This window comes from Phaseolus vulgaris, unplaced genomic scaffold (assembly GCF_000499845.2).
Source record: "Phaseolus vulgaris cultivar G19833 unplaced genomic scaffold, P. vulgaris v2.0 scaffold_62, whole genome shotgun sequence".
Taxonomy (NCBI): Eukaryota; Viridiplantae; Streptophyta; class Magnoliopsida; order Fabales; family Fabaceae; genus Phaseolus; species Phaseolus vulgaris.
This window is the reverse complement of record NW_027174114.1, coordinates 56391-81682: the sequence shown is the minus strand read 5'-3', so window position 1 is coordinate 81682 and position 25292 is coordinate 56391. Positions and strand designations below refer to the sequence as shown.

General features: G+C 41.9%; 4 protein-coding genes across 4 annotated transcripts; all 4 read right to left on the bottom strand.

The window, feature by feature from the left end:
• Window positions 1-5704: 5704 nt before the first annotated feature.
• On the bottom strand, window positions 5705-7518 carry LOC137817439 (FBD-associated F-box protein At2g26860-like). Its single transcript, XM_068620727.1, has 3 exons — window positions 6799-7518; window positions 6099-6310; window positions 5705-5717 (listed from the first exon to the last, which is right to left on the bottom strand). Exons 1-3 carry the CDS (start codon window positions 7516-7518, stop codon window positions 5705-5707), a joined length of 945 nt encoding a protein of 314 aa, XP_068476828.1.
• A 12918-nt stretch (window positions 7519-20436) lies between these two features.
• LOC137817438 (uncharacterized) lies at window positions 20437-21039 on the bottom strand. Its single transcript, XM_068620726.1, has one exon. It carries the CDS (start codon window positions 21037-21039, stop codon window positions 20437-20439), a length of 603 nt encoding a protein of 200 aa, XP_068476827.1.
• Window positions 21040-21827: 788 nt separating this feature from the next.
• LOC137817437 (uncharacterized) lies at window positions 21828-22841 on the bottom strand. Its single transcript, XM_068620725.1, has one exon. The coding sequence runs from the start codon at window positions 22839-22841 to the stop codon at window positions 21828-21830; it is 1014 nt and encodes a 337-aa protein (XP_068476826.1).
• A 589-nt stretch (window positions 22842-23430) lies between these two features.
• On the bottom strand, window positions 23431-23880 carry LOC137817436 (uncharacterized). The gene has a single exon (XM_068620724.1). The coding sequence runs from the start codon at window positions 23878-23880 to the stop codon at window positions 23431-23433; it is 450 nt and encodes a 149-aa protein (XP_068476825.1).
• Window positions 23881-25292: the final 1412 nt, after the last annotated feature.

Here is a 25292-nt window from a genome sequence, read left to right as displayed (position 1 = left end):
ACGAAGCGAGACAGGGCTGCCATCCGACCTGTTAGCTGTTGAACTTCCTTCACCGTAGCTGGGCTCCTCATCGCCAAGATGGCGGTGCACTTATCAGGGTTGGCCTCTATGCCTCTTTCAGTCAAGAAGAAACCCAAAAACTTTCCAGCCTCCACGTCGAAAATGCATTTCTCTGGATTAAGCTTTAATCTGAACTTGGCGATCGTCGTGAACAATTCCTCCAAGTCTGCAACGTGCTTGTTTTTTTCTGGCGAGGTCACGACCATGTCATCGACGTACGCTTGCACGTTCCTTCCCAGCATTGGTGCAAGTACTCGATCCATCAACCTCTGGTGCGTGGCTCCCGCGTTCTTCAACCCAAACGGCATCACCTTATAACAATAGCACGATCTCTCCGTCATGAAGGCTGTCTTCTCTTCATCCATGGGATGCATCTTGATCTGATTATACCCCGAGAAGGCATCCAGGAAGCTCAACAACTTACACCCTGCAGCACTATCTACCAGGGCGTCTATGCTTGGTAAAGGATATGAATCCTTTGGGCAAGCCTTGTTTAGGTCAGTGAAATCGACGCACATGCGCCATTTCCCGTTACTCTTCTTCACCAGTACGACATTTGCCAGCCATTCAGGGTACTGGACTTCCCTGATGTGGCCTGCAGCGAGGAGTTTCTGTGTTTCGTCCCTGATCGCCTGCCTCCTCTCCTCGTTGAACTTCCTTCTTCTTTGTCGCACTGGTCTCACCAAGTTGTCCATCGCCAGATGATGGCACAAGAAGTCGGGATCGATCCCGGGCATGTCCGAAGCGGACCATGCAAACGCGTCCAGATGCCGCTCAATCACCTTGGCGATCTGGTCCTGGAGCTCAACCTCCAGGGATCTTCCCAGCTTGAAGATCTTTCCCCCGATTTCTCTCTCGAGCCACTGCTCGACGGGTTTTGGTCTGGTTTCTCTGGCGATCACCGCCCTGGCGATTCCCAGTTCTCTCGCTTCCTCAGGGCGATTCCTTGCCTCTTCCTCCTCCAGACCAACGTTCCCCTCCCCCAGCTCAGCGTCCACCATCTCCACGTCCCTTCCGGCGGTCTCTTCTGTTGCCGTCGATTTGGGCTTCACACCAGGAGGCGGGGTGGTTGTTACGTAACTCACCGATCTCTTGTTTTTCAGGCTATTCTCATAACACTTCTTCGCCTCCTTCTGATCGGATTTGATGGTGATAACCACCCCCTCCATGGACGGCAACTTCACCTTCATGTGCCAGGTCGACGGTATGGCACCTATCCTGTTGAGCGTGGGTCTTCCCAACAGGATGTTGTATGCTGAAGGAGCGTTTACAACGAGGTATTTGATTTTCTCCGTTCTTGAACCCGCCACATCTGTAAACGTTGTCCTTAATTCTATGTACCACCTGACCTCCACCTGGTCACCAGCGAAACCATACAAACACCCTCCATAGGGCCTCAGCTGGTCAAGGGGCAGCTCCAACTGCGTGAAAGTCGGCCAGAACATCACGTCTGCCGAGCTTCCTTGGTCCACCAGTACCCTGTGGACCTTCCTTCCTGCTGTTATCAACGAAATTACTATGGGATCGTTGTCATGAGGCACAACATCCCGGAGATCTTGCTTGGTGAATGTAATATCCACTTCTGGCGAGTGGTCTTCAAACATATCCACCGTCATCACAGACCTCGCGTACCTCTTCCTCTGTGATGCGGTGCATCCACCTCCTGAGAAACCCCCTGCAATGGTGTGGATTTCTCCGTGCGTGGGCATCTCGTGCTGCTGAGCCTCAGCGCCTGCTGGTTGGGAGCTCGATGCGCCCCCCGTCCTTCTGTCCAGCAAATAATCATTTAGGAACCCGCTCTTAACCAGATCGTCGAGCTGGTATCCTAATGCTAAGCACGAGTCCACTGTATGGCCAAAGCCCTGGTGAAACTCACACCAGGCGTCTGGCTTTGGTCCCAACACCTTGTCGCCCACCTTCTCTGGCGCCTTCAACCTAGCGGATATATTGGGAATGGCGATCAGATCCGCTAATCCCATGACAAACTTGTGCTTAGGCGGGCGATTGTATTCCCGGCGTTCTGGTTGCTGGCGTCCTTGGCCCCTGCCCTTGTTCTTCCTTGGATCATAGGGATGGCGAGTCCTCTGATCCCTCCTGGCCGCCGCTGTCTCCAGCACCCTCTGTGGCTGGATCCTTGTCTGGGCGCGTGGCCTAGTGGGGGCCACGCTTCCTCTCTTCTCGGCGACTTCGCTCTCGTCGGCGATGTGGGCCACCGCAAGTCGCCTGACCTCAGCAAACGTGGCGGGGTGTGCCCTGATCAACGCCTCGCAGAATGGTCCCGGCAGCACGCCCTTCTTAAATGCATAGACTAGCATTTTTCATCTTTGGCCGGCGATCTGACCATCTGCGCCCCAAAGCGATTTAGGTAGTCCCTGAGGGACTCTCCCTGATACTGCCTTATATCAAACAGGTCGTAAGACACCCTGGGCGGTGCCTTATTCACGATGTACTGCTCGACAAAACTCTTCGAGAACTGTTGAAAACTGGTTATGTGACCGTTAGGCAGGCTCACAAACCATTCCAGCGCCGTTCCCTGGAGCGTGCTCACGAACATCTTGTAGTACACGGCGTCTGATCCCCCTAACAACATCATCTGCGTATGGAACGTGGTGAGATGAGCTTCAGGATCCTCCACGCCGGTGAAAACAGCCTTAACAGGAACCACACTCGCAGGAATAGGCGTGTCAGTAATCGCCTGATCGAAAGGCATAGGAAAAACACGAGGTGGCGACGACGGCGCGACCTCTTCAGCGATAGAACGCCCTTGCTGCTCCTGAAGAGCTTGACGCAGCTCCTCAGTCACCTTGCTAAGCTCATCATTCCTGGCCCGAGAGGGGCCAGGTCCTCGTGCATTCTCGCCTGTTCTACGCGCGAGGCTTCGACAGTTGCCTGCAACGAGCGCATAATCTCTACCATCTGCGCCATGGTCATGGCGGCGGCGCCTTCAGCAGCGACGGGCGCAACTGGACTTGAACGATTGCTTCTCATTTTTCTCATGAAACTTGGCGAATCACAGAATGCAGCGAACAACACTTACTTCAGCTACGATCGATTCAGCGATCAATCGGAAAAACTGTGCGAAACTCCGCAAGAAAACTCTAGAACACCACGAACCTCCAAAGAAACCTGCAACTCCACCAGAAACCACCACTTCTCCCACGGATAACCAAACGAGCGAAAGAACTCAAACTCCACCGAACAAATCACGCGTCAACAGCAGAAAACCTTACTTCACCGAACAAAAATCCAAACGAACGGTGGAAAACGCGAAATCACCGAACAAAACTAGATGAACAGCGAACTACGGTTGCACCAGCACACAACCACACAGAAAATCACGAAAACCTCCAAGAACTCACGCTGTGGATGGGAACAGGTTTTACACGGCCCCACGGTGGACGCCTGATGATCCTGTCTGTTGACCAGAACGCTGGAACCTGCCTCGTCAAAGGATCGACGTGTGCACCGCTTCAAACCTCCGTCCTTCTTCAAGATCCACCTCAAGAACCTGCAAAAGAACAGAGCGGCGCCGCTGCGGCCGATCGCACTGCAACGCCCAAGTCAGTGACCGAACCACCAAATACTAAGAGCAAGATCACTCGAGAACTCTCAAGGAACCGTGCAATGTTCTCTCTCACAGTAAGCTCTAGAGCTCGCAAGCGTAAAGAGTTTAATCTGAACGTGCGTACCTCAGAAAGTTCGTTGAGAACTCTTATATACCTGGTCACTTTCTCTCTCCTGGCAATTACAGACCTGGACACGTGGCTCGCATCCAGTCGTACACGTGCCATCATCTGGAGCCTCCTTGACTTGGGCGCTGCTTCTGACTCTCTTTTTGGCTAAGTTACTTATGCATGGTACTGCCCAGTGCATAGCTAACTTGGGAGCGCGATCTCTACTGGAATTGGCGAGTTAGGGTGCTCTCGTACACCTTCCCTGTGGTCTCGCCGGCCGCCTTCATAATCTGCATCACCTTCATCTTCGGCGATGTGCTTGCTCTGGCGATCTCCAATCACTTGGTCGCCTAAGTTTACCATCTGGCGACTTCATCTTCAACTGGGCGATCGCCTGGTATGCTGGAGATTGGAGTACGCCAACTTAATAACTGGCGACTACACGAACCCCCCGACTTCCTTCCCTTCTGCAACTCTGGCGCCTTGTCAACACGCCTACACTGTAGCTTGGTGCCACGTCATCACCTCCGACTACCAGGGCGGTACATTTTGTTATCTTAAAAATCAGGTATTTCATTTTATTTATGTTTATAAAGATAAGTATATGTGAATATTCTACTTACACTATTTGTTATTATATATTAAAGTTAACATAATATACAAGGAGCCCTTACAGTTAAATAAAGATATCAACACAAAACATTCACTCATTTATCTACACAAACAAACAGGTAATTACCAATATATATATATATATATATATATATATATATTGCATATATGACATAGGAAACAAAAATTTTAAAGAAGGAAACACTTAGAAGGATGATCGATCAATCACTCGCATTGGTTAAGCCAATTCACACCAAGATATAATGATTTTACATAATGATGATGATGATGACATTTTTTTTATCCATATATAAATTTATATTGTTAATATAAGTGTGCGAATAATAACATTTTTTATTCGAATTTTAATATCAAACATAAATATATAAATAAATAAAAAAATACAGATACACAGACGCGAGAATGCATGTGTTCCCGCTAAAAATAATAATAATAAGAATAATAATAATAATAATAATAATAATAATAATAATAAAATTAGGCTCCAGCTCGAGAGGGTCTTATCTGTTTCAATCCCTACTCATCATCATGATTTGTAAAATATTACAAACTCTTTTCTATTTCCTTACTTAAAAATCATTATTTTAGTCCTACACAACAATATTTTTTTAAATCTACCTATATTAAGAAGAATTATTTCTTTATAAGAAAACTCATTTCCCCCTTTTCCATTATTCTATCTAACAAAATTAGTAAAGAGAAAAATCAATAAATTTTTTTCTTGTCTTGCCTTTTTCCTTTAAACAATCTAAAAATTTGTCTTTCTTTTCTTATTATCGTACTTCATTCCTTTAAACTTCTCTTTTTATTCAAACAAAGTATAAATTTTCATATTTATTGAAATAATCTTTAAAAAAAAAGTAAATTAAAGAAAAAACTAACAAAAAAAGGAACTCAATTAGTCAATTATAAACTTCATTTTCCCCCTTTTTGAAGAAAAAAAAAATCCAGTTTGATTTCAACTAAATTTTTTTCTTAAACAAATAAAATTTAGGTACAATCATAAGCGAGCAAACCAGACCTAACAAATCATATTATGGTATTTTAATTTTTCTAATTTTTTTTTGTTAAATATGCATTGTTGCCCTACTTCAATTTCAATATAAGAAATCAATACAGGGACTTGAGGTTGTATAAAAAATAAAATTCAATTTTATTTCCATTTCATTTTAACGTTATGGTTATGAAATCAAAATAGTTTAGAAGTTAAGTCAATGATCTACATTTTAGGCATATTGAAATATACATGAAGTTGAGACCTTTGAATCATATCTCATTTACTAAAAAAACAAAAATGTCAAACAAAAGAACAACTTAGATGGATAGAAAAATTGACATTAATGAGTTAATCTACATTTTATGCATAAATATAAATGATAGAAATCAAATATCAATTTAACAACTATTATAACTATTGATGTTCCACAACCACCAAAATAAGAGTTACATTATATGTAGAAGCCAATTGAAAATTTATTCATCTAAGAATAATTAAAACATACATATAAACCTTCCAATTATCATTTAAAGAAAAGTTTGCAATGTGTAGAGCTTTTTGGGCACATGACCAATTCTTGAAGCATTTGACGTTTGTTTTGACGACTTAAGGAATAATTTTTACCAATTATTGTATTGCGGATTGCCATGCTCTGTAAAGCTCTTGAATTTTGCATTATATATTTTGTAAATTCCATCTCAGATCTCCTGCCTGTATAATTAAAAATACTACACCTTTTAAGTTGTGAAGCAATGCATTCAGGAACAAATTGTGGACAAATCCAACTTGTGCAAGAATATGGTTCTGCAGGCATATGAAGCATAACCGTTTCAAGCTTTGGACAATGGTTGAGCATTTTAATCACCAAGTGCCATTGAATATTCGATTCAAGGTGGAGCTCCAAATGAATCAAATTTTCAAACATAGGAAAACTCTCTTTCTTGAGCTGCAATAGTTGTACACACAATACATTATAATATTGATGATATTTTGTAAAAGAGGAAGAATGATAAGAGCACCCACTTTTAAGACTCAAATTTTGTTAATTGAAATTTGTGTAAATTCCACAAAAACCTACTTTATACTTGTTCGGTGGATCTCATTCCCAAATTAACAAGTCCCATATGAAAAAAGAGTGTATGCCATATGAGTGTGATAAGATATATAGGTAGGATGCCATATTTACTGAATCTCATTCCCAAATGAATGAGATTCACATGAAAATCAACAAATGAAAGTTTGTGACAAAAAAAAGGAAAATTATTGTAATTATTAACCATTGAGTATTTATCGTTTCATTAAAAATTACACATCCTATGGTGATTGATAGACATAAGAATGAATATAAAGCATGCATCATATAATAAATGAGTTTTTATCAAAATTAAAAAAAAAAATAGCAAATTAAGGGTTTTATTTACTTTCCAATCATACCTTGAGGAAGAATCTCAAATGCTCCACGTTAGACACCACTTTTAGAGGAAACTCAAAAACATAATCAAGTTTAAGGTCTGCCTTCACCAGTTTGGGCATGGTTTGAAACTCTATACCTTCTAATTTGTTATCCAAAAATATATGATATGCTCGAAAATCCTCCAAATTGGGACACCCATGAAAAATCTCTGCAAAATATTGAGACTTTGATATGAAAAGGAAATCCAAATGTAGAGTTTTCAGAGCAGGCATATGGACCTTCACAAAAACATCCATAGATAATCGATACAACTTGAGAACGACAAGTGTTTTGCAACTCCAAATAATGTGTGGGACCTCAAGGGCACGAGGAATCTCGATGTAGAGTTGCTCAATACCGCGTTGAATAATGATTCTTACCCATTTCTTAAAGAGATGGTAAGGGAAGTCATTACTGTAACCACATACGCGGGGGGTAAGGTGGAAGCGTGCAATTTTGAGGGGTTGTTGCATGCGACACCTGAAAAGGATTCCATAAGCAAATTTGAAAAAAAAGGTGTAGGATCTGCCATTTTGGATAAAAGTTTGGTTGTCAAGGTCAATAATGGATAAAAACAGCCACAATGGTTGCCACCTCTTGGAGAGAAGACTTGTGGCAAAGGAATCATTAGTTGAGAGAAAAGAAAGAATGTGACACAAGATTTCATCAGGTAATGCACTGATCCTATCCTGGGTTTCCATTCAACCATTACTCAGAGGAAGACACACAATGGCAATGAGAAGTGTAGAAAGAACTTGTTCTTGAATTACTTTTCCCCAATATATCTATATATATCAAAAGTTTGATCATTTTCTAATAATTAAAATATAGTTTCATTAAAATTGGTCTTAATAATATAAATTTTCATTTAATGAGACCGAATTTAATATTATATGTAACCGCTCTCATTAAATTAGTTATAGTATAATATTAAATTTCATTAAATGAATTTTAATTGTTTATGAATTAATATATAGGCTTAAATAAATTTCTTGTCCGTATTACACGACTGCTTTTTTGTTTTGAGTACCAACAACTTGTGGCTTAATTAAGTTTTAAGTATCTTGTAAAATCTAGTATTTTCAATTTGAGTCCTTATTGAATGTTTTCATTCCATAGAGTGTTTATAATATTTTTTTATTTTTATTAAATATCTTGCTTTTTTTTCCTTCAACAATATAATGTGACTATTACTTCTATCTTTTTATCTCTAACTCACGACCAACTTGCTTCTTCCTCACTAACCTTCTACGCATCGATCAACTTACTCATTCTCTCTCAAAGAGCTAGTTGACAGACGAATAAGAGGAGATAGGAGAAAAAAGGAGCAAATTTTGATTAACATGTCACAAACAAGAAGATAAAAGTAATGGTCATCAATTCATTGAGTATAAAATTAAACTACAAGGTACTTATACAAAAAATAAAAATATTTTAGATACCTAATAGATTCAATTGAAAGTAACTAAATTTACAAGGTATAAATAATTAAGCTTCAAATTGTTTAACTAATAACTAAATTTATTAAAATGTATGATGTTATCTCTATAAGTTCTATTGTCTTTTTGTTTTATAAATTGAAACATGTGTAATAATATGTTGTAAAGAGTTAAGGAAGGATATATCTTAAGTCCCTTTATGTTATACACACTCACTAGATAGTCACCATACGAAAGAAAATATATAGCTTCTAGAAAAAAATAAGTTGAGAGAGTAGAAGAGATATCTAAAATTATTTTTATAGAAAGCACTTGATAAGTCAACGTAATATTAGTAACAAAATCTAAATAAATATTATTCTGAAATACCCAAAAATTAGAAAATTTAAAGTATTCAATTTGAAAAAAATATTATTAGGTACTCAAAACAAAAATTGATCATAGACTCAAAACTTATTTGGGAAAATTTGCAAATTTACTTTTTAAAATAAAAAATCTAACACAAAATATTTTGGAAAAGGTTAAAACAACACTAAAGTTAAGAAAAGAGGGAAAAAAAACTTAGTTAGAAAATTTTAAATAGGAACACAATAACTTTGAAGAATACAACACTATAATTGAGGTTGTCAACTATTTATTCTCCTAGTCTAAAGTATTTTTAAAATTTTGAAAAGTTATAAATTCTTCTTAGGTTAACCATATTATGAGTTGTAAAAGTTCTTAGTGATTAGTACAAGAAAATTGTAAATTTTTTATATTCAAAATGTATGGGTAAGTTCGAAATTTTGTTTTTATATGTTTTTTGATGGATTTTTTATAAAAAAAAAAATTCATTGGTAATTTTATTCTAGGTAAATACTACTAATGGATTACTGATAGATACATTGGTGGAAAACATGCTTAGTAAGTATAAACGAAAATGTTTGTCAATAAATTCTAATAACATCATGATCTCTTAACATTATTACAGGGGAACACAAATCAATTAGTAATATCTGAACACATGTACCGATATTTTCAATGTAAACTTTTGTAGGTACCAAATATTTTATGAAATTTTTTGTCACTAATTTAGTTTTCATGTAAAGATATTTTATTTATTTCGGATTGATCTAAACATTTGTTGTATTATTAGTTTAACCAAATCCATGTAGTCCTAAAATTTATCCATATATTTCCAAGGAATCTGTAGGGCCCGTAGCCTCTCCTCCCCCCCTCCCCCCTCGTGCCATTTGTTTTTTTCTTATCTTTCCTTTCTCTTTATATCTCCCACTCTCCCCTCTTTCTTCAATTTCTCTCATATAACTCATCTATTTCAAAATCTGATCACACCTGCAATAGTGGAGGAGTTAGGATAAATTTCTATCTGATCAAATTTTCAAATACAGTAAGTTCATTAATACTCTAAAGATCTTTTATTCTCTGTTTTTCCTTAGGACTTAGCCATTAATCCTCATAGAGACAATGGCGTAAGTGTTACTCTATACTAGTTTTACCATATACTGAATTTTGGTGATGTTTGGATAACATGTTTTAGGTCCCTATATTTTTAAGTAGTTTCCCTGCTAGAGTTGAAGTTTTCAATGGAACATAGAAGTGTAGATAAGGGAAACTAACTTTAACTTTCAATAGAACCATAGGGTATAAGATCTGAATGTGAAGGATGTTCTGTCCGGTTGACTCGCCTCGCCAGTCGTCTTCAACGGTTGCTCTGGCTCATGTATCCTTCCCTGAGAATTATGCCTAAACTTCTCACCTGCAAAGACAAAGGGGCACCCTAGTGGCCGTTTGCACTCCGACGCTCAAGTTAGTATTAGGGCAAAGAACATCAAGTGTATAAAATAGCTTTAGTCTCAAAAGTTGCGTACCTTACTAGGGTTCTTGATGTGATTCCATTAGCACAATTAGAATGATTCTTGACATTCTTAGGAATCATCTTGAGTTGGTTAAGAGATAGGCACTTTATCATAGAAATGGATCAAGGTTCTATGAACAAGAACTCACCAAAACTAGTGCCAAAACACAAACTCATATAGAAGTTCCAATTATTGTCAAATTGAACCGAACAAAAAGGCACAAAAGCTAAGCAAACTGAAATAGAAAGCTGGAAATTGAATTGTACCGAACAAAAAGTTGGAAAATGAAGAAGAAAGATGAAGAACAGCAAAGCATAAAGAAAGAACCGAAGCAACACTAATTAAGCTGAAACTGCCGAACCAAATTCAACAAGGAAACAAGCTAAGACAAGGAAATAACAAAAGAAGAAAGGAAGGAGAAGAGAGTGCTCATGAAGATGAATGTATGGTTGGATGATCACGCCACTAGAAGGATGGTTGCTCCTAGATGAGTGTGCTATCGCCACTTGAGGACACCATGGATCCTTCAAGATAAGACTAGAGAAGAAGGCTCAAAAGCTCTCCAATGATCACTTAAAATTTGAGTATAGTTTCTTTTCTCTCAAATTCAAATCTCCATTTTACAAAGGGAGCACCTCTATTTATAGCCTAAGGTGCTGAAATGCAAGCTACACAAATTCAAAAACTCCCTCCTAAAAAAGCTTCTAGAATTGGCACCTAAACCAATGCATGAGGAATGTGTGACCTCTTCCTTCACTTTGGAACCTCCTTCTCTACTCCTACACCTATCTACTAACACCCCCCCCCTTAAGACTCCTAACTAAAGACTAAAAGATACTTTAACAATAGAGGTTTCTAATGTTTCCCTCTAAGCACCTTCAACAATATTCTTTATTATTTAATACTTGGCCTTGCCCTTCATAGGATGGACTTGGGTTTGGGCTTGGGTTTGGGCTTGGGCTTTGGGCTTGGGCCTCTCTTTGTTTTATGTCTTCTTTTAATTTTGAGAAGACTAGAAGGAAGAACTTCAAGTGTGATGGTGAATTGCCTCTTCCTTCATTAATAAAAACCTCCTTTACTTGACTCTCATCATACTCCCCGAGTTGGAGAGAATTCGTCCACGAATTCTGAATCCCTGCATATAACAAAGTCAGTTTACTTTTACAATCAAAAGTGTAAGAAAAAGGAAGACATGACTTAGCAGATGGAACCAAAGGGATTGCAGAAAAGGAGGTCCTATAAATCGACCAAGTTGGAAAAATTTGTTTGGGAATGATGATGTTTTTTGGAAAAAGACCTCTTAAATGGTGAAACCCATTAGGAGGTATGAAAAAATCATCCCTAACATATTTTAACCAAGGTGGTGTTGAAATAGGAACCTTGGGTAATGAAAAAGATAAAGAAGAAGAAGACCGTGGAGGGTCCATTTGAGGTATAGCACGAGTCAACACGATGGATTTAGAGGAGAAAATGGTGTGACTCGGTGTAGTACTTACTTCTTTTTCTTTCTCATTTTCTCTTTTAGTTTTCATTTTTATTTGGTCCTCATGAACCTCTTTGGGAGAGAAGGGTTTTAATATAACCTTGCGGCCTAGGAAGGAAAAAGACATTGTATTGGATAGGCCATCATGTAAAACATGTCTATCATATTGCCAAGGCCTTCCTAAAAGAAGATGAGATGCTTCCATGGGCACAACATCACATAAAACCTCATCTTTATACTTTCCTATTGCAAAGTTAATGAGGACTTGTTTATTCACCATGATTTCACCTACTTCACTAAGCCATTGTAATTTGTAGGGCTTGGTATGAGAGATAGTGGGTAAGGCTAACTTCTCCACAACTCTTGTACTAGCCACACTAGTGCAACTTCCCCCATCAATAATCAAGGAACATAACTTGTTGTTGATAAGACATCGGGTGTGAAAAATATTTTCTCTTTGAGTATCATTCAAAGATTTTGGAATTGTGCCCAACATACGTCTTACCATCAATAAGTCACCTTCACAAGGACTTTCACTCTCATTTTCACTTGATGGTCTAGAAGGTGAAGAATGCCTAAGTGAATTGGAATCATGCTCACTAACTACAATGCCTTCATGCATGTACATACTTCGTTTAGAAGGGCAATTAGCAGCAATGTGACCATATCCCAAACATTTAAAACACTTTTGACTAGACGATTTAATTGGGGATTTAGGCCTAGAAGTAGATGGCGTAGGATCCTTGGGTTTGAAAGAAGAATATTTGGAAGGATGTTTAGAAAAATAATTTTTGTTTCTCCAAGACTTGGAGTAGTATCCATCATTGGAAGCATTTTTTAAAGAGTTTTTCATAGCAAGTTGGGCTTCCACCTTCATTGCAAGATGAACTAAAGAGCCCAATGATGAATACTCTTGTAACTCAACAATGTCTTGAATATCCTTCCTAAGACCACTCACAAACCTAGCAATCATAGCTTCCTCACTTTCTTTTAATTCATTTTTAAGCACAAACGTCTCTAGCTCCTTGTAATATTCATCCAGATTTAGCGTGCCTTGTTGAAACCGTTGGAGTCTCAACATGAGGTCTTTCCTAAAATGTGGGGGCACAGACCTAGCGCGCATATGATCCTTTAAAGAGTTCCAAGAGTCCACGGGAGGACCCTTGTGATAGATAATGTCCTTTACAATTCCATGCCACCATTTCATGGCATAATCACTAAACTCTAGGGTGGCTAGCTTAAGCTTATGCTCATCTTGGATCTCATGGATCTCAAATATTTGTTCACACTTAGCCTCCCAATCTAAATATACATTAGAATCACTAGAGCCATTAAAACAAGGAAGCTTGACCGAAGGAAGCCTAGACTTTGCATCATGATAGAAGCCATTGCCGTAGTGATTTCTTTCCCCTTGGTGATGATGTATTTGTCCATGGACTTGGGGTGGAGTTCTCCTTCTCCTATGCTCATCTTCACGGCCAAAATCATTGGAAGAAGCTCTTGTTGAAGGTTTATGATGCTCATCATGGATTGAAGGAGATGGTCTAGCTTGTTGCACCTCCATCTTTTGCAATTTCTCCTCCAAGCGTCTAATGGTTCTTTGAGCTTCATGTAATTCACCAAGGATTGAAGCTTTGGAAGGAGAATTCTGCTTGTATGATGCATCACTTGAAAATCCAGCCATTTGGAATTAAAAACAGCAACACACAAAAACAGCAAACAAGTTAAGAAACAAAAAAAAAAATTAGCAAAAACAGTGAGTGTGTCCAGCAAAATGCCGAAGTGAATTGAGGTAGAAAAAGAGGTCACTCTCAAAGAAATAATGTCCTTGCACCAATCTGATCTTGAGGTCTTGGAATCCTCAAATGAAAGATGTCAAAGCAAGCACACCAATCTCAAAGGCAACCACCACAAAACCAATGAAACAATAAAGACAAACAAGAAAAGGTATAAGCAAAGAAAGGTAATTGCAAAAGGAAAACTATATGTAAGACAAACTCAAAGAGTAAGGAATGAAAGACAATCAAGAAAATAAAGAACTCAATGAGAAAGTAGGCACACAAAAGAATACTTAAGGAAAAGCACTAGAGTAGATGAAGAAAACAAAAATTTAGCTACTGGAAATTTTTTTTTTTAATGCAAACTGTGCTTGATATTCACTGATTTAACTGGAATGATATAGAGCAAACTGGATTATGAAATTTAAACCACAGAAACTTCAAGATGTTAACTCAATAATGGCACTGGAATCAAGTAAAAACAGTAAGCCAATTAATTGAGATAAATTTTTTAAAATCGCTGCCAGATTACGGTATTCTTTTCGGCAGAATTGTACACTTTTTTTTTATTTTATTTATCATTTTTTGTGTACTTTGAATTTTTGAATGATTTTTTTTTTCTACTTTTTTCTAACACTTTGAATATCACAAATACAGAATTTCAGAATTTTCGAGTGAGCAAATCAATTGCAATAAGGAAAAACAGTAAGCACTTTTTTTCAGAAACAGAGGAATCCTAATAGGAATAAAAACAGAATTATGAACTTGCAAAGACATAATGGAAAATGATGTATTGGAACTTGTATAGGTCTAGAATACAAGTATGAACTCAATTCTAAAAAGAAAATGCACAAAGGATCAATATCAATTCAGAAAATATATATGACACTAAAGCAAGAAACAATCAAAAACAATAAAAGTACTACTAGAAGTAATGACAATTATGGAATAACATGACTAAGACAAAACTTGACATGATTCAAAAAGGAAAATACTCAAACATATGATAGGCAAAAGAATTAAAACAGCAAGTAAACTCAAAATAAGCCTAAAACAGAAACTTAAATTGCAAGAAATTAAAAGAGCTCTTGAAATAAAGTGCTACACAACTCAACAATTAAACAAGAACACACCTAAACTCTTGATACCACATGATGTGATTCCACTAGCACAATTAGAATGATTCTTGACATTCTTAGGAATCATCTTGAGTTGGTTAAGCAAACTGAAATAGAAAGCTGGAAATTGAATTGTACCGAACAAAAAGCTGGAAAATGAAGAAGAAAGATGAAGAACAGCAAGGCATAAAGAAAGAACCGAAGCAACACAAATTAAGCTGAAACTGCCGAACCAAATTCAACAAGGAAACAAGCTAAGACAAGGAAATAACAAAGGAAGAAAGGAAGGAGAAGAGAGTGCTCATGAAGATGGATGTATGGTTGGATGATCACGCCACTAGAAGGATGGTTGCTCCTAGATGAGTGTGTTGCCGCCACTTGAGGACACCATGGATCCTTCAAGATAAGACTAGAGAAGAAGGCTCAAAAGCTCTCCAATGATCACCTAAAATTTGAGTATAGTTTCTTTTCTCTCAAATTCAAATCTCCATTTTACAAAGGGAGCACCTCTATTTATAGCCTAAGGTGCTGAAATGCAAGCTACACAAATTCAAAAACTCCCTCCTAAAAAAAGCTTCCAGAATTGGCGCCTAAAACAATGCATGAGGAAGGTGTGACCTCTTCCTTCACTTTGGCACCTCCTTCTCTACTCCTACACCTATCTACTAACACACCCCTCCTAAGACTCCTAACTAAAGACTAAAAGATGCTTTAACAATAGAGGTTTCTAATGTTTCCCTCTAAGCACCTTCAACAATATTGTTTATTATTTAATACTTGGCCTTGCCCTTCATAAGATGGACTTGGGTTTGGGCTTGGGCTTGGGCCTCTCTTTATTTTATGTCTTCTTTTAATTTTGAGAAGACTAGAAGGAAGAACTTCAAGTGTGATGGTGAATTACCTCTTCCTTCATTAATAAAAACCTCCTTTACTTGACTCTCATCAGTTCTTAACACCCTTTATATAGATTGAAACTAGGGTTTACCTTTGTTATGTTACCACTGTCTAGGGTTCCTTAGGAAGTGTCCCTGTGCCGCTATTGCGTAATCTTAGCGTATCTGGCACATGAACTTCCTTTAACTGGAGTGCAACGAATAATCAGAATGGTCGCCTAGGTCCCAACTTGGTGCACCTAATATCTAACGCCATCTGTTTCGCGGGTGCCCTAAGTATCCACGTGCCATGAATGCAACTTCCATGGAAACCGTAATTCTACTGGGCCCTTACGCCTCCTAGGATTATCCAAGATGTTGTGCCTTCATGTGTCATACATCCCACATGCATGGATCCCTCGTGTCTTAGGCTTCCTATACATCTCTTGTCTTAACTATTTATCTTAATGAAATTCTAGGGCCCACCTTACGGGACCTTTCACTTCATCCTGATGGTCGATGTCCGATCTTCTCCTTCTACTGGTGAAGTCCGATGTCGATCTCCAACATCGGGTTTAGGATAGCAACCTTAAAGATTGACCGACTCTCGAGTATGCGTCTGGGGGCCCCCTTCCATTACCAAGCATCGAGGTGTGATATCTGAGGTCAATCTCTGAGTGAATCACCGAGGACCGGTCGGTACACAAGCCCCCCAGTCTCGAGCTGTAACTCGTTCCAGTAAAGAGACTAAGCGATTTCGCTGCGCGACCTACGTGTCACTGGGTATCGAGTGTCAATAGTACACCAAAGCGACGTTCCATCATTTTCCACGTGATCTACGTACACTCGTCAAGATCAATGGCTGGGACTTGTTGGCGCTTGAATTTCCCCACGCACTGTTCAAGCATCTTGATCCTTACGCCCCGCCTACTGTTTCATCACTTTCATTTTCGCGATTCTCCTCTTAGCTCTCTATGCGGAAAACACTCTCTTCTCCTTTCCCCTCTTTAGGCATGTGGATTCTTTTCACGAAAGGTACGATTTTTACTTTTCGATTACCTCACCGTTTGTGCTTTTATCATTCACGTCATGGTTACATCTTCCTGGGTCTGTTTATGATTCCCGTATTTCCGGTGCATTTATTTTTCTGCTCATACTTTTCAGGTTTTCGTTTTTTTAGGTCTTTCTGGTGTTGTCAAGTTACGTTGTTTTCCCCCTAAAGCCTTTCTTCCCCTTTTCCTTTTAGCTTTCTTCGTCAAGATGACCAAACGAACTAGGCGAGTCTCCGAACGGGCTTCTCCTTCAGACTCTGCTTCAACCTCTTCTTCGTCCTCCGCTTCTCCACTTTCCACAATCCCCCCTCCTCCGGCCCCTTTTTACAAGTATTTATACCGTTGGGCTCCAACGGATCTTTTGGGGGAGACGTCCACCTTTACTTCCTTAAAAAGCATAGCGGCTTATAGAAAGAGACAATCGTGCCACCCATCAAGCGTCTTTGACAAAAATCACGACAAATTTGTGCGGGTGGTGGCTTGCTGCTTGGGGGAACTGGTATGCGCTGACGATGCCTCTGACCCCGAGGGTCTCTTCTGCTTTGTATATTCGAACCTCTTCCAAAGGCTAGGGTTCTGGTGGCCCTTTATCCCCTTTGAGCGTACCTTACTGACTGAATTAAATGTGGCCCCTGCCCAGCTTCATCCTAATAGTTGGGCGTTTGCGCGGGCATTCGCAATTCTCTGTTGTGGCCTCGGACTCACACCGTCGGTGGACGTCTTCCTCCATTTCTTTGAGGCCAAGGACTCGGGAAAGATGTTGTGGGTTAGCCTAAATGGCATGGCTGGGAGAGTACTCTTGACACTCTTCCAACAATCGTATAAGGGTTTTAAGAAGAACTTCTTCAAGGTTCGCTGCAACCGGAGGGACCCTTCTCTTCTGGATGGGTTCCTCTTGTACTGGACGGAGAAGCCTAACCTCTGGAGGGTTCGTTGTCCTGAGGAGCTTTCTACCTTGGAGAGGGGTGTTTGTGAGTTTTTGTCCTAGTTTATCGCCCCTCTGAGTACCACGGAGTTGCTCAAGCGAGAGTATAACCCTGAGGGTCTTGAGAGCTACATCGGTACTCCTTAGTTCCTAAGCCTCTCCTTCTATTCTGGTCTTGCATGCACCCTAGTCTTATTTACTTTCATATTGAATTACTTCTGTTACACAGGTATGCGTCTCAACGATGATAAAAGGAGAAAGTTGGCGGATCTCCTGGCCAAACAAAGGGCGGCTGTTATTGAGTCGTGTCTCTTGATACCCTTGGCTCCTTCTACATCCACTGTTCCGGCCCCGCAACCCATTAATCCGACCCCTATCGCTAGTGAACTCAAGGGAGTACTGCGGTAGAATCAGACGACGAGGACACCTGTACCGGCCTGGTCCGTAAGCAATCGAGGGCGGGCGTATCTACAATGCCCTCAGCTTTTGTTTCTGTTGGCGCTCCGGCCTTCGTAGACCATCCCCGAGCACCTCTTCCCCCTTTCCTGCTTCCTCGCAGGGTCGGGGAGGGAGTACTATTAGAAGTCAGGACACTGACTCCCCCACGACTCTCCCTCCATTGTTCAAGCAGACGCTTAATTATTTCTGAAGTTGCGAGACGGAAAGTGTGAACAAGAATCTCCTCCAGGATCGTGTGGCTGAGTTTCTGGGGTCGCTTGTGTTTGCTTCCAACCGGGCGCTTGCCAGGATGCAAGCCTTTAGGGATCTTGAGGCCAAAGTATCGAGGCTTGAGGAGGATGCTATTGCCAAGGCCAAAGTCTTTGCCAACCGTGAGACGGCTCTGTACTTGGAGGTAACCAACCTTCGTCAAATTGAATCCAAATACGTTGTGGACGGTCAAATCGTGCCACGAGGATGATTTCTTTTTGTAACTTTATTTTTACAATTTACCATACTTCTTCGGGTGGGGTTTAACGAGGGAGGCTAAATTGCTCCTTTCTGCGCGATGTTCCGTGGAAGGAGGTTCTTTCGGTTTTTCTCGAGCCACATTCTTTTTCACCTAGGTGATCTTGCACCCAGCAGGCTCGTTTGGGAGGTCCACACTGCCTCCAACTTCTCTGTGCATCACCCCGGGGAAAGGGTCTCTTTTATCGGTAATGAACCATATTGTTCTCGAACAGGGCGATCCCTTGTAAGAGGGAGATTCCCTCATGGAACCATATTACTTCCACTCTTGACTATCACCACAAGGGAGAGTCTATTTATTTCTGTGAACCGTACTATTCTCGGACTTCGTGAACTCACGTAAGAGGGAGGTCCACTCAGGGAACCATATTACTTCCGCTATTTACTTTATTACTACATGGGAGAGGTTCATTTATTTCGGCGAACCATACTATTCTCGGACTTGGTGAACTCACGTAAGAGGGAGGTCCACTCGGGGAACCATATTACTTTCGCTCTTTACTTTATCACTACAAGGGAGAGGTTCATTTATTTCGGCGAACCATACTATTCTCGGACATGGTGAACTCACGTAAGAGGGAGGTCCACTCGGGGAACCACATTACTTCCGCTCTTTACTTTAACTGAACAACTTTTATTCGGGTGACCTCGTTAGAAAATCCTTTCAAGGGAAAAAGAGTGTCCCCATAAACGTGTACAAATGCAAAGTTTAACTAAAGTAGAATTTTAGGTTGGTCGCATTCCAAGTGCGAGGAATCGCGCCACCCTCTAGTGTCTCAAGACTATACGCCCCATTTCTGAGGGCCTCCGTTACTCTGAAAGGACCGGTCCACTTGGGGGATAGCTTGTTTTTTAACTGGTACGGGTGAGCCTTCCTCGTCACCAGGTCGGCGACCTGGAATTTCTGAGGTCTCATTTTGGAGTTGTACTTGTACTCCACCCTCCTTTTTAAAACTTCAGCTTTGATCATTGCTTCTTCCCTCACTTCGTCCAGTAGGTCCAAGTTCACCTTTCTTTCTTTGTTCGATTCTTCGACTACGAAGTTCTGGAAACGCAGTGAGTTCTCTTGGATTTCTACTAGGATCATAGCGTCCGAACCGTACACCAAATTAAATAGCGTTTCCTTGGTTGTGGACTGAGGGGTGGTGTGATAAGCCCATACGATTCTAGGAACTTCTTCTGCCCAGGTCGCTTTGGCTTTGTCCAATCTTCTTTTTAGGCCTCTGAGTAGAACTCGGTTGGCCGATTCGACCTGTCCGTTCGTCTGGGGGTGTTCTACTAACTCGAACACTTGCTTTATTCCCAACTCTGTACATAACTTACCCAGTTGTTGGCTTGCGAATTGGGTACCATTATCAGATACTAACCTCTTTGGGATCCCGAAACGGCACACTATGTTCGTCCACACGAAGTGTTGGACCTTGTGGGCTGTGATCTGTGCTACTGGTTCGGCTTCGATCCACTTCGTGAAGTATTCTATGGTAACCATGAGGTATTTCATCTGCCTTATTGCCAAAGGAAAAGGCCCCAGAATATTGATTCCCCACATATGGAATGACCATGGGCTGTATATTGATCTCAACTCTTTTGGGGGCGCGTTGTGCCAATCTACATGTTATTGGCACTGCTTGCATCGTTGGGCGTATCTTGTGCAGTCTTCCCTCATGGTTGGCCAGTAATAACCTGCATGGAGGGCTTTCGACGAGAGAGATCGGTCGCCGATGTGGCTACTGCATATTCCTTCGTGTAGTTTTGCCATGATGCGTGTGCACTGTTCACCGTCCACACATACCAGTATGGGATGGGTGAACCCGTGCCTGAATAACTTTCCATCGATTAGGGTGTACTTACTTGAATTTTTCTTCACTTTCCGGGCTTCTGCGGGATCTAGTGGGAGTATTTCGTCGGCCAAGTAACATTGGTAAGGCGTCATCCAAGTTTCCCCTTCTTCGATCTGGTGAACCTGTGGCATTACCAATCCAGCAACCGGATACTTGCTTATTATAGGCGTTTTCACCGTCTCCTGTGTCAACAATCGATGACTCCTCCTCATCCCTTCGGAGGTGTCGACGTGCTGGATCTTTGCCATTTTGTTCGTGATCGTTCGATGTGTCTTCAGGGTTTCTTGAATCACTGTCCTCTGTCGGCCCCCTTGCCCAAACTGGCGAGTTTAGCAAGCAAGTCAGCTCGGGCATTTTGCTCTCTGGGTACATGGACTAACTCGAACACATCGAACGATTCTTTCAGCACTTGGATGTATTCCAAGTATGCGGCCATCTGGGGATCTTTAGCTTGGTACTCCCCCATGACCTGTCCCGTAACTAACAACAAATTGCTTTTTGCCAGCAATCCCTTCGCTCCCATTTCTTTTGCTAGCAACATTCTTGCGATCAAGGCCTCATACTCTGTTTGGTTGTTATTGGCTTTGAAAGCGAAACGGAGGGTCTGTTCGATTAGCAACCCACCCGGGCCTTCCAAAATGACACCTGTTCCACTACCTTGTTGGTTTGACGAACCATCTACCGAGAGTACCCACTTGAAATCTGCCCCTTCTTGATGGGTGGCTGTTGAGGAGAGTTCCACTACGAAGTCAGCATAAATCTGGCCCTTAATGGGGCCCCTAGGTTCATAGTGTATGTCAAACTCAGATAATTCTACCGTCCATCGTGTCATTCTTCCTGCCACATCTGGTTTCTGTAAGACTTTGCGGATCGAAAGCTCTGTCGTTACCATGACGGTGAAACTTCGAAAATAATGACGGAGCCTTCTTGCTGAAAATATTATTGTTAAGGCCGCTTTTTCCAAGGCCTGGTATCTTACTTCGGGTTCCTGCAACACCTTACTGACGAAATAGATTGGTCTTTGTACCTAGTCCTGCTCCTGTAACAGGACCGAGTTGATTGCCCTTTCTGTAACCGCGAAATACAAGTAGAACGGGGTACCTAGCTCGGGTTTGCACAATACCGGAGGGTTGACTAAGTACTTCTTCAAATTTTCGAAAGCCTCCTGACATTCACGTGTCCATACGAACCTATTGTTTCTTCTCAAGCACTGGAAATAAGGGTGACCCTTGTCAGCCCCTGCTGATACGAACCTGGACAGAGCGACCATACGTCCTGTCAATTGTTGTACTTCTTTCACCGAGATCGGGCTTCTCATATTTATTATGGCAGCATATTTCTCGGGGTTCGCCTCGATCCCTCGCTCAGTGAGCAAGAAACCTAGGAATTTCCCTGCTTCTACTCCAAACACGCACTTCTCCGGGTTCAACTTTAACCTGTATTTTGCTATAGTAGTGAATAACTCCTCCAAGTCGGTTGCGTGTTGTTCCCTTTGCTGGGTGGTAACAACCATGTCATCCACATACGCTTGGACCTTCCGTCCCAATATGGGTGCTAGTACCTTATCCATTAGCCATTGGTAGGTGGCCCCTGCACTCTTTAGCCCAAAAGGCATGGCTCTATAGCAATAACAGGATGATTCGGTCATGAATGTGGTCTTACATTCGTCCGTGGGATGCATCATGATCTGGTTGTAGCCGAAAAAGCATCCAGGAAGTTGAGCAACATGCACCATGAATCACGGTCTACCAAGGCATCGATACTGGGCAGCGGGTAAGAATCCTTTGGGCAGGCTTTGTTAAGATCTGTGAAGTCGACGCACATTCTCCATTTCCCATTTGCTTTCTTCACTAGCACCACATTGGCCAACCATTCAGAGTACTGGATTTCCTTGATGTGGCCAGCCTTCAACAATTTCTCTGTCTCTTCCCAAATGACCTGTCGCTTCTCTTCGTTAAACTTTTGTCTACTTTGGCGGACAGGCCGGACGCTGGGGTCCATGGTGAGGTGATGACATTGGAAATCAGGGTCAATGTCGGACATGTCAGCGGCGGACCATGCGAAGGCGTCAAGGTGCCTCGCTATGACCTCGGAGATTTGGTTCCACAACTCTCCGCTCAGGGATTGCCCAAGTTTAAATATCTTGCCCCCGATCTCCTTCTCTACCACACCTTCAGCAACCTCGGGTCGATTTTCTCGAACGATCTCTTCTCGGGTTACTCCATCTTCCCTAGGCGGTTTGGACGTGATAGAGAATATTCCTCCCCTTGTCTTTAAGCAGTTTTCGTAACACTTCTTAGCTTCTTTCTGATCGGACACGATGGTGATTACTGTTCCCTCGAGGGAGCGCAATTTCATTTTCATGTGTCTTATGAAGGGAACTGCTCCCAACCTGTTTAAAGTTGGCCTTCCCAATAGTATGTTGTAAGCCGATGGTGCATAGACAACAAGGTACCTGATATTAGTAGTGCGCGAAGACAGGTTGTCTGTGAACGTGGTACTTAATTCGACGTACCCATGGACTTCTACCTCGTTCCCTGTTAAGCCATACAAACGTCTGACGTACGGTTTTAACTGGTCCATGGATAATCGTAGACGGTTGAAGGTTGTTAAGAACATAACGTCAGCCGAACTTCCTTGATCTACAAGGACATGGTGTACCCTTCTCCCGGCGGCGATCAAAGAAATTACCATCGCGTCGTAATCGTGAGGTATGACACCTTGGAGATCGGCTTGCGAAAAAACGAGGTCGACATCGGGAGCGGAATTTGTCTGTCGTGACTCCACTGCTGCCCGAGCGCACTCCTTTCTTGGAAAACCTCCTGAGATGGTGTTTACCTCTCCATGAATAGGTACCTCGTGCCCCTGATCTGCTCCCGCTACCACTAATGTCTGATTGTCTATCTCTTCTTGTAAATAATCCTTCAGGAATCCGCTCTCACTAATTCGTCTAGTTGATGTGCCAAGGCCAGAAAATTTCGTATATGGTGGCCATTCGCTTGATGGAATTCACACCAAGCGTTCTTATTGGGCCCCATCTTTCTATCAGTCTTCGCTGGTACCTTCAACCTTGCCGCTATGTTAGGGATAGCGATTAACTCCTTGAGCTCCACCCGAAAATTATGCTTTGGGGGAGGATCCCGTCTCGTGCGTGCCCCCCTTGGGGTTCGTTCATAGGGTTTCTCCGCCCCCTTCTTTTCTGCTGTTGCTTTGTGAAATCTCATAGGCGGGGGTCGGGTGGTTACCCGTGGCCGAACAGGGGCCACGAGACCTTGCTTCTGTGTTACGCGATCAGGTAGACCCTTAGCAATGATTCACTGAAGGGCCCAGGTAGCATTCCCTTGACAAAGGCGTGGACTATCATGGCCTCATCGGTGGGCTTCAAGCGGACCAGTTGAATCGCAAATCTGTTCAGATAATCCTTCATGGATTCCCCCTGGTACTGCATGAAATCAAAGACGTCGTAGGAGAGCCGGACGGGGGCCTTGTTGACAAGGTACTGTTCCCTGAATAGTGTGGCAAATTGATCGAAACTAGTGATGTGTTCGTCGGGGAGGCTGATGAACCATTCTAGTGCTGCGCCAGACAGGGTGCTCATCAACATCTTGCAATAGACGGCATCAAACCCTCCGGTCAGCATCATCTGGGTTTGGAATGTTGTAAGGTGGGCCTCCGAGTCTACTACTCTTGTGAAGGAGAGCTTTGGACCTAGACATGTTGTTGGTAAATTCATGATTGATCGCGAGAACGGCATAGGACGTGCCCTAAGTGGTACTGTGGTGCACGTTCGTCTGCTGCACGCTCCCCCACATGTTGCAAACCCCTTCATAATTCCTCATTGGCTCTGCGCAACTTTGCGTTGTCTGCTCGAGAAGCCGCTACCTCAGCTTAGAGAGCGTGCATCGTATCCAGGACCTGATGCGTGGTCACATTATCCCCTTCGGGGGGTGCCCTCCCCTCAGATCTAGCGGTCGCTCGTCTCTTGCTCCTCATTTTGTTAGTTGAGACTCTTTACGTAACTGTGAGTGGGACCTTGTTTTAACGGGCCCCACGGTGGGCGCCAAATGTTCTGTCTGGTTGACTCGCCTCGCCGGTCATCTTCAACAGTTGCTCTAGCTCTTCTATCCTTGCCTAAGAATTATGCCTAAAGTTCTCACCTGCAAAGACAAAGGGGCGTCTTAGCGACCGTTTGCACTCCGACGCTCAAGTTAGTATTAGGGGAAAGAACATCAAGTGTATAAAATATCTTTAGTCTCAAAAGCTGCGTACCTTACTAGGGTTCTTAACACCCTTTATATAGATTGAAACTAGGGTTTACCTTTGTTATGATACCACTGTTTAGGGTTCCTTAGGAAGTTTCCTTGTGCCGCTATTGCAGAATCTTATCGTATCTAGCACACGAACTTCCTTTAACTAGAGTGCAATGAATAATCAGAGTGGTCGCCTAGGTCCCAACTTGGTGCACCTAATATCTAACGCCATCTGTTTCGCGGGTGCCCTAAGTATCCACGTGCCATGAATGCAACTTCCATGGAAACCATAATTCTACTGGGCCCTTACGCCTCCTAGGATTATCCATGATGTTGTGCCTTCATGCGTCATACATCCCACATGCATGGATCCCTCATGCCTTAGGCTTCCCATACATCTCTTGTCTTAACTTTTTATCTTAATGAAATTCTAGGGCCCACCTTACGGGGCCTTTCACTTCATCCTGATGGCCGATGTCCGATCTTCTTCTTCTACTGGTGAAGTCCAATGTCGATCTCCAACATCGGGTTTAGGATAGCAACCTTAAAGATTGACCGACTCCCGGGTATGCGTATGGGGGCCCCCTTCCATTACCAAGCATCGGGGTGTGATATCTAAGGTCAATCTCTGAGTGAATCACCGAGGACCGGTCGGTACAGGATGTGGTCCCAAGTTTCAATTTCTCTTGCAAGGATGTTTTTGATGAAATTTTTTATTTTATGTTGTGCAAACATGTATAAATATTAGATTGGATAGTTTGGAAGTTAAATATTGTTTTTTATACTGGAAATGTTCTTGAATGTTATGAATTTGTAAATGTTTTGTGATTGAATGATATGTATTATATGTGAATGATGAAAATGTTTGGTTGTAAGTTTTAGTGTAATATTTTTT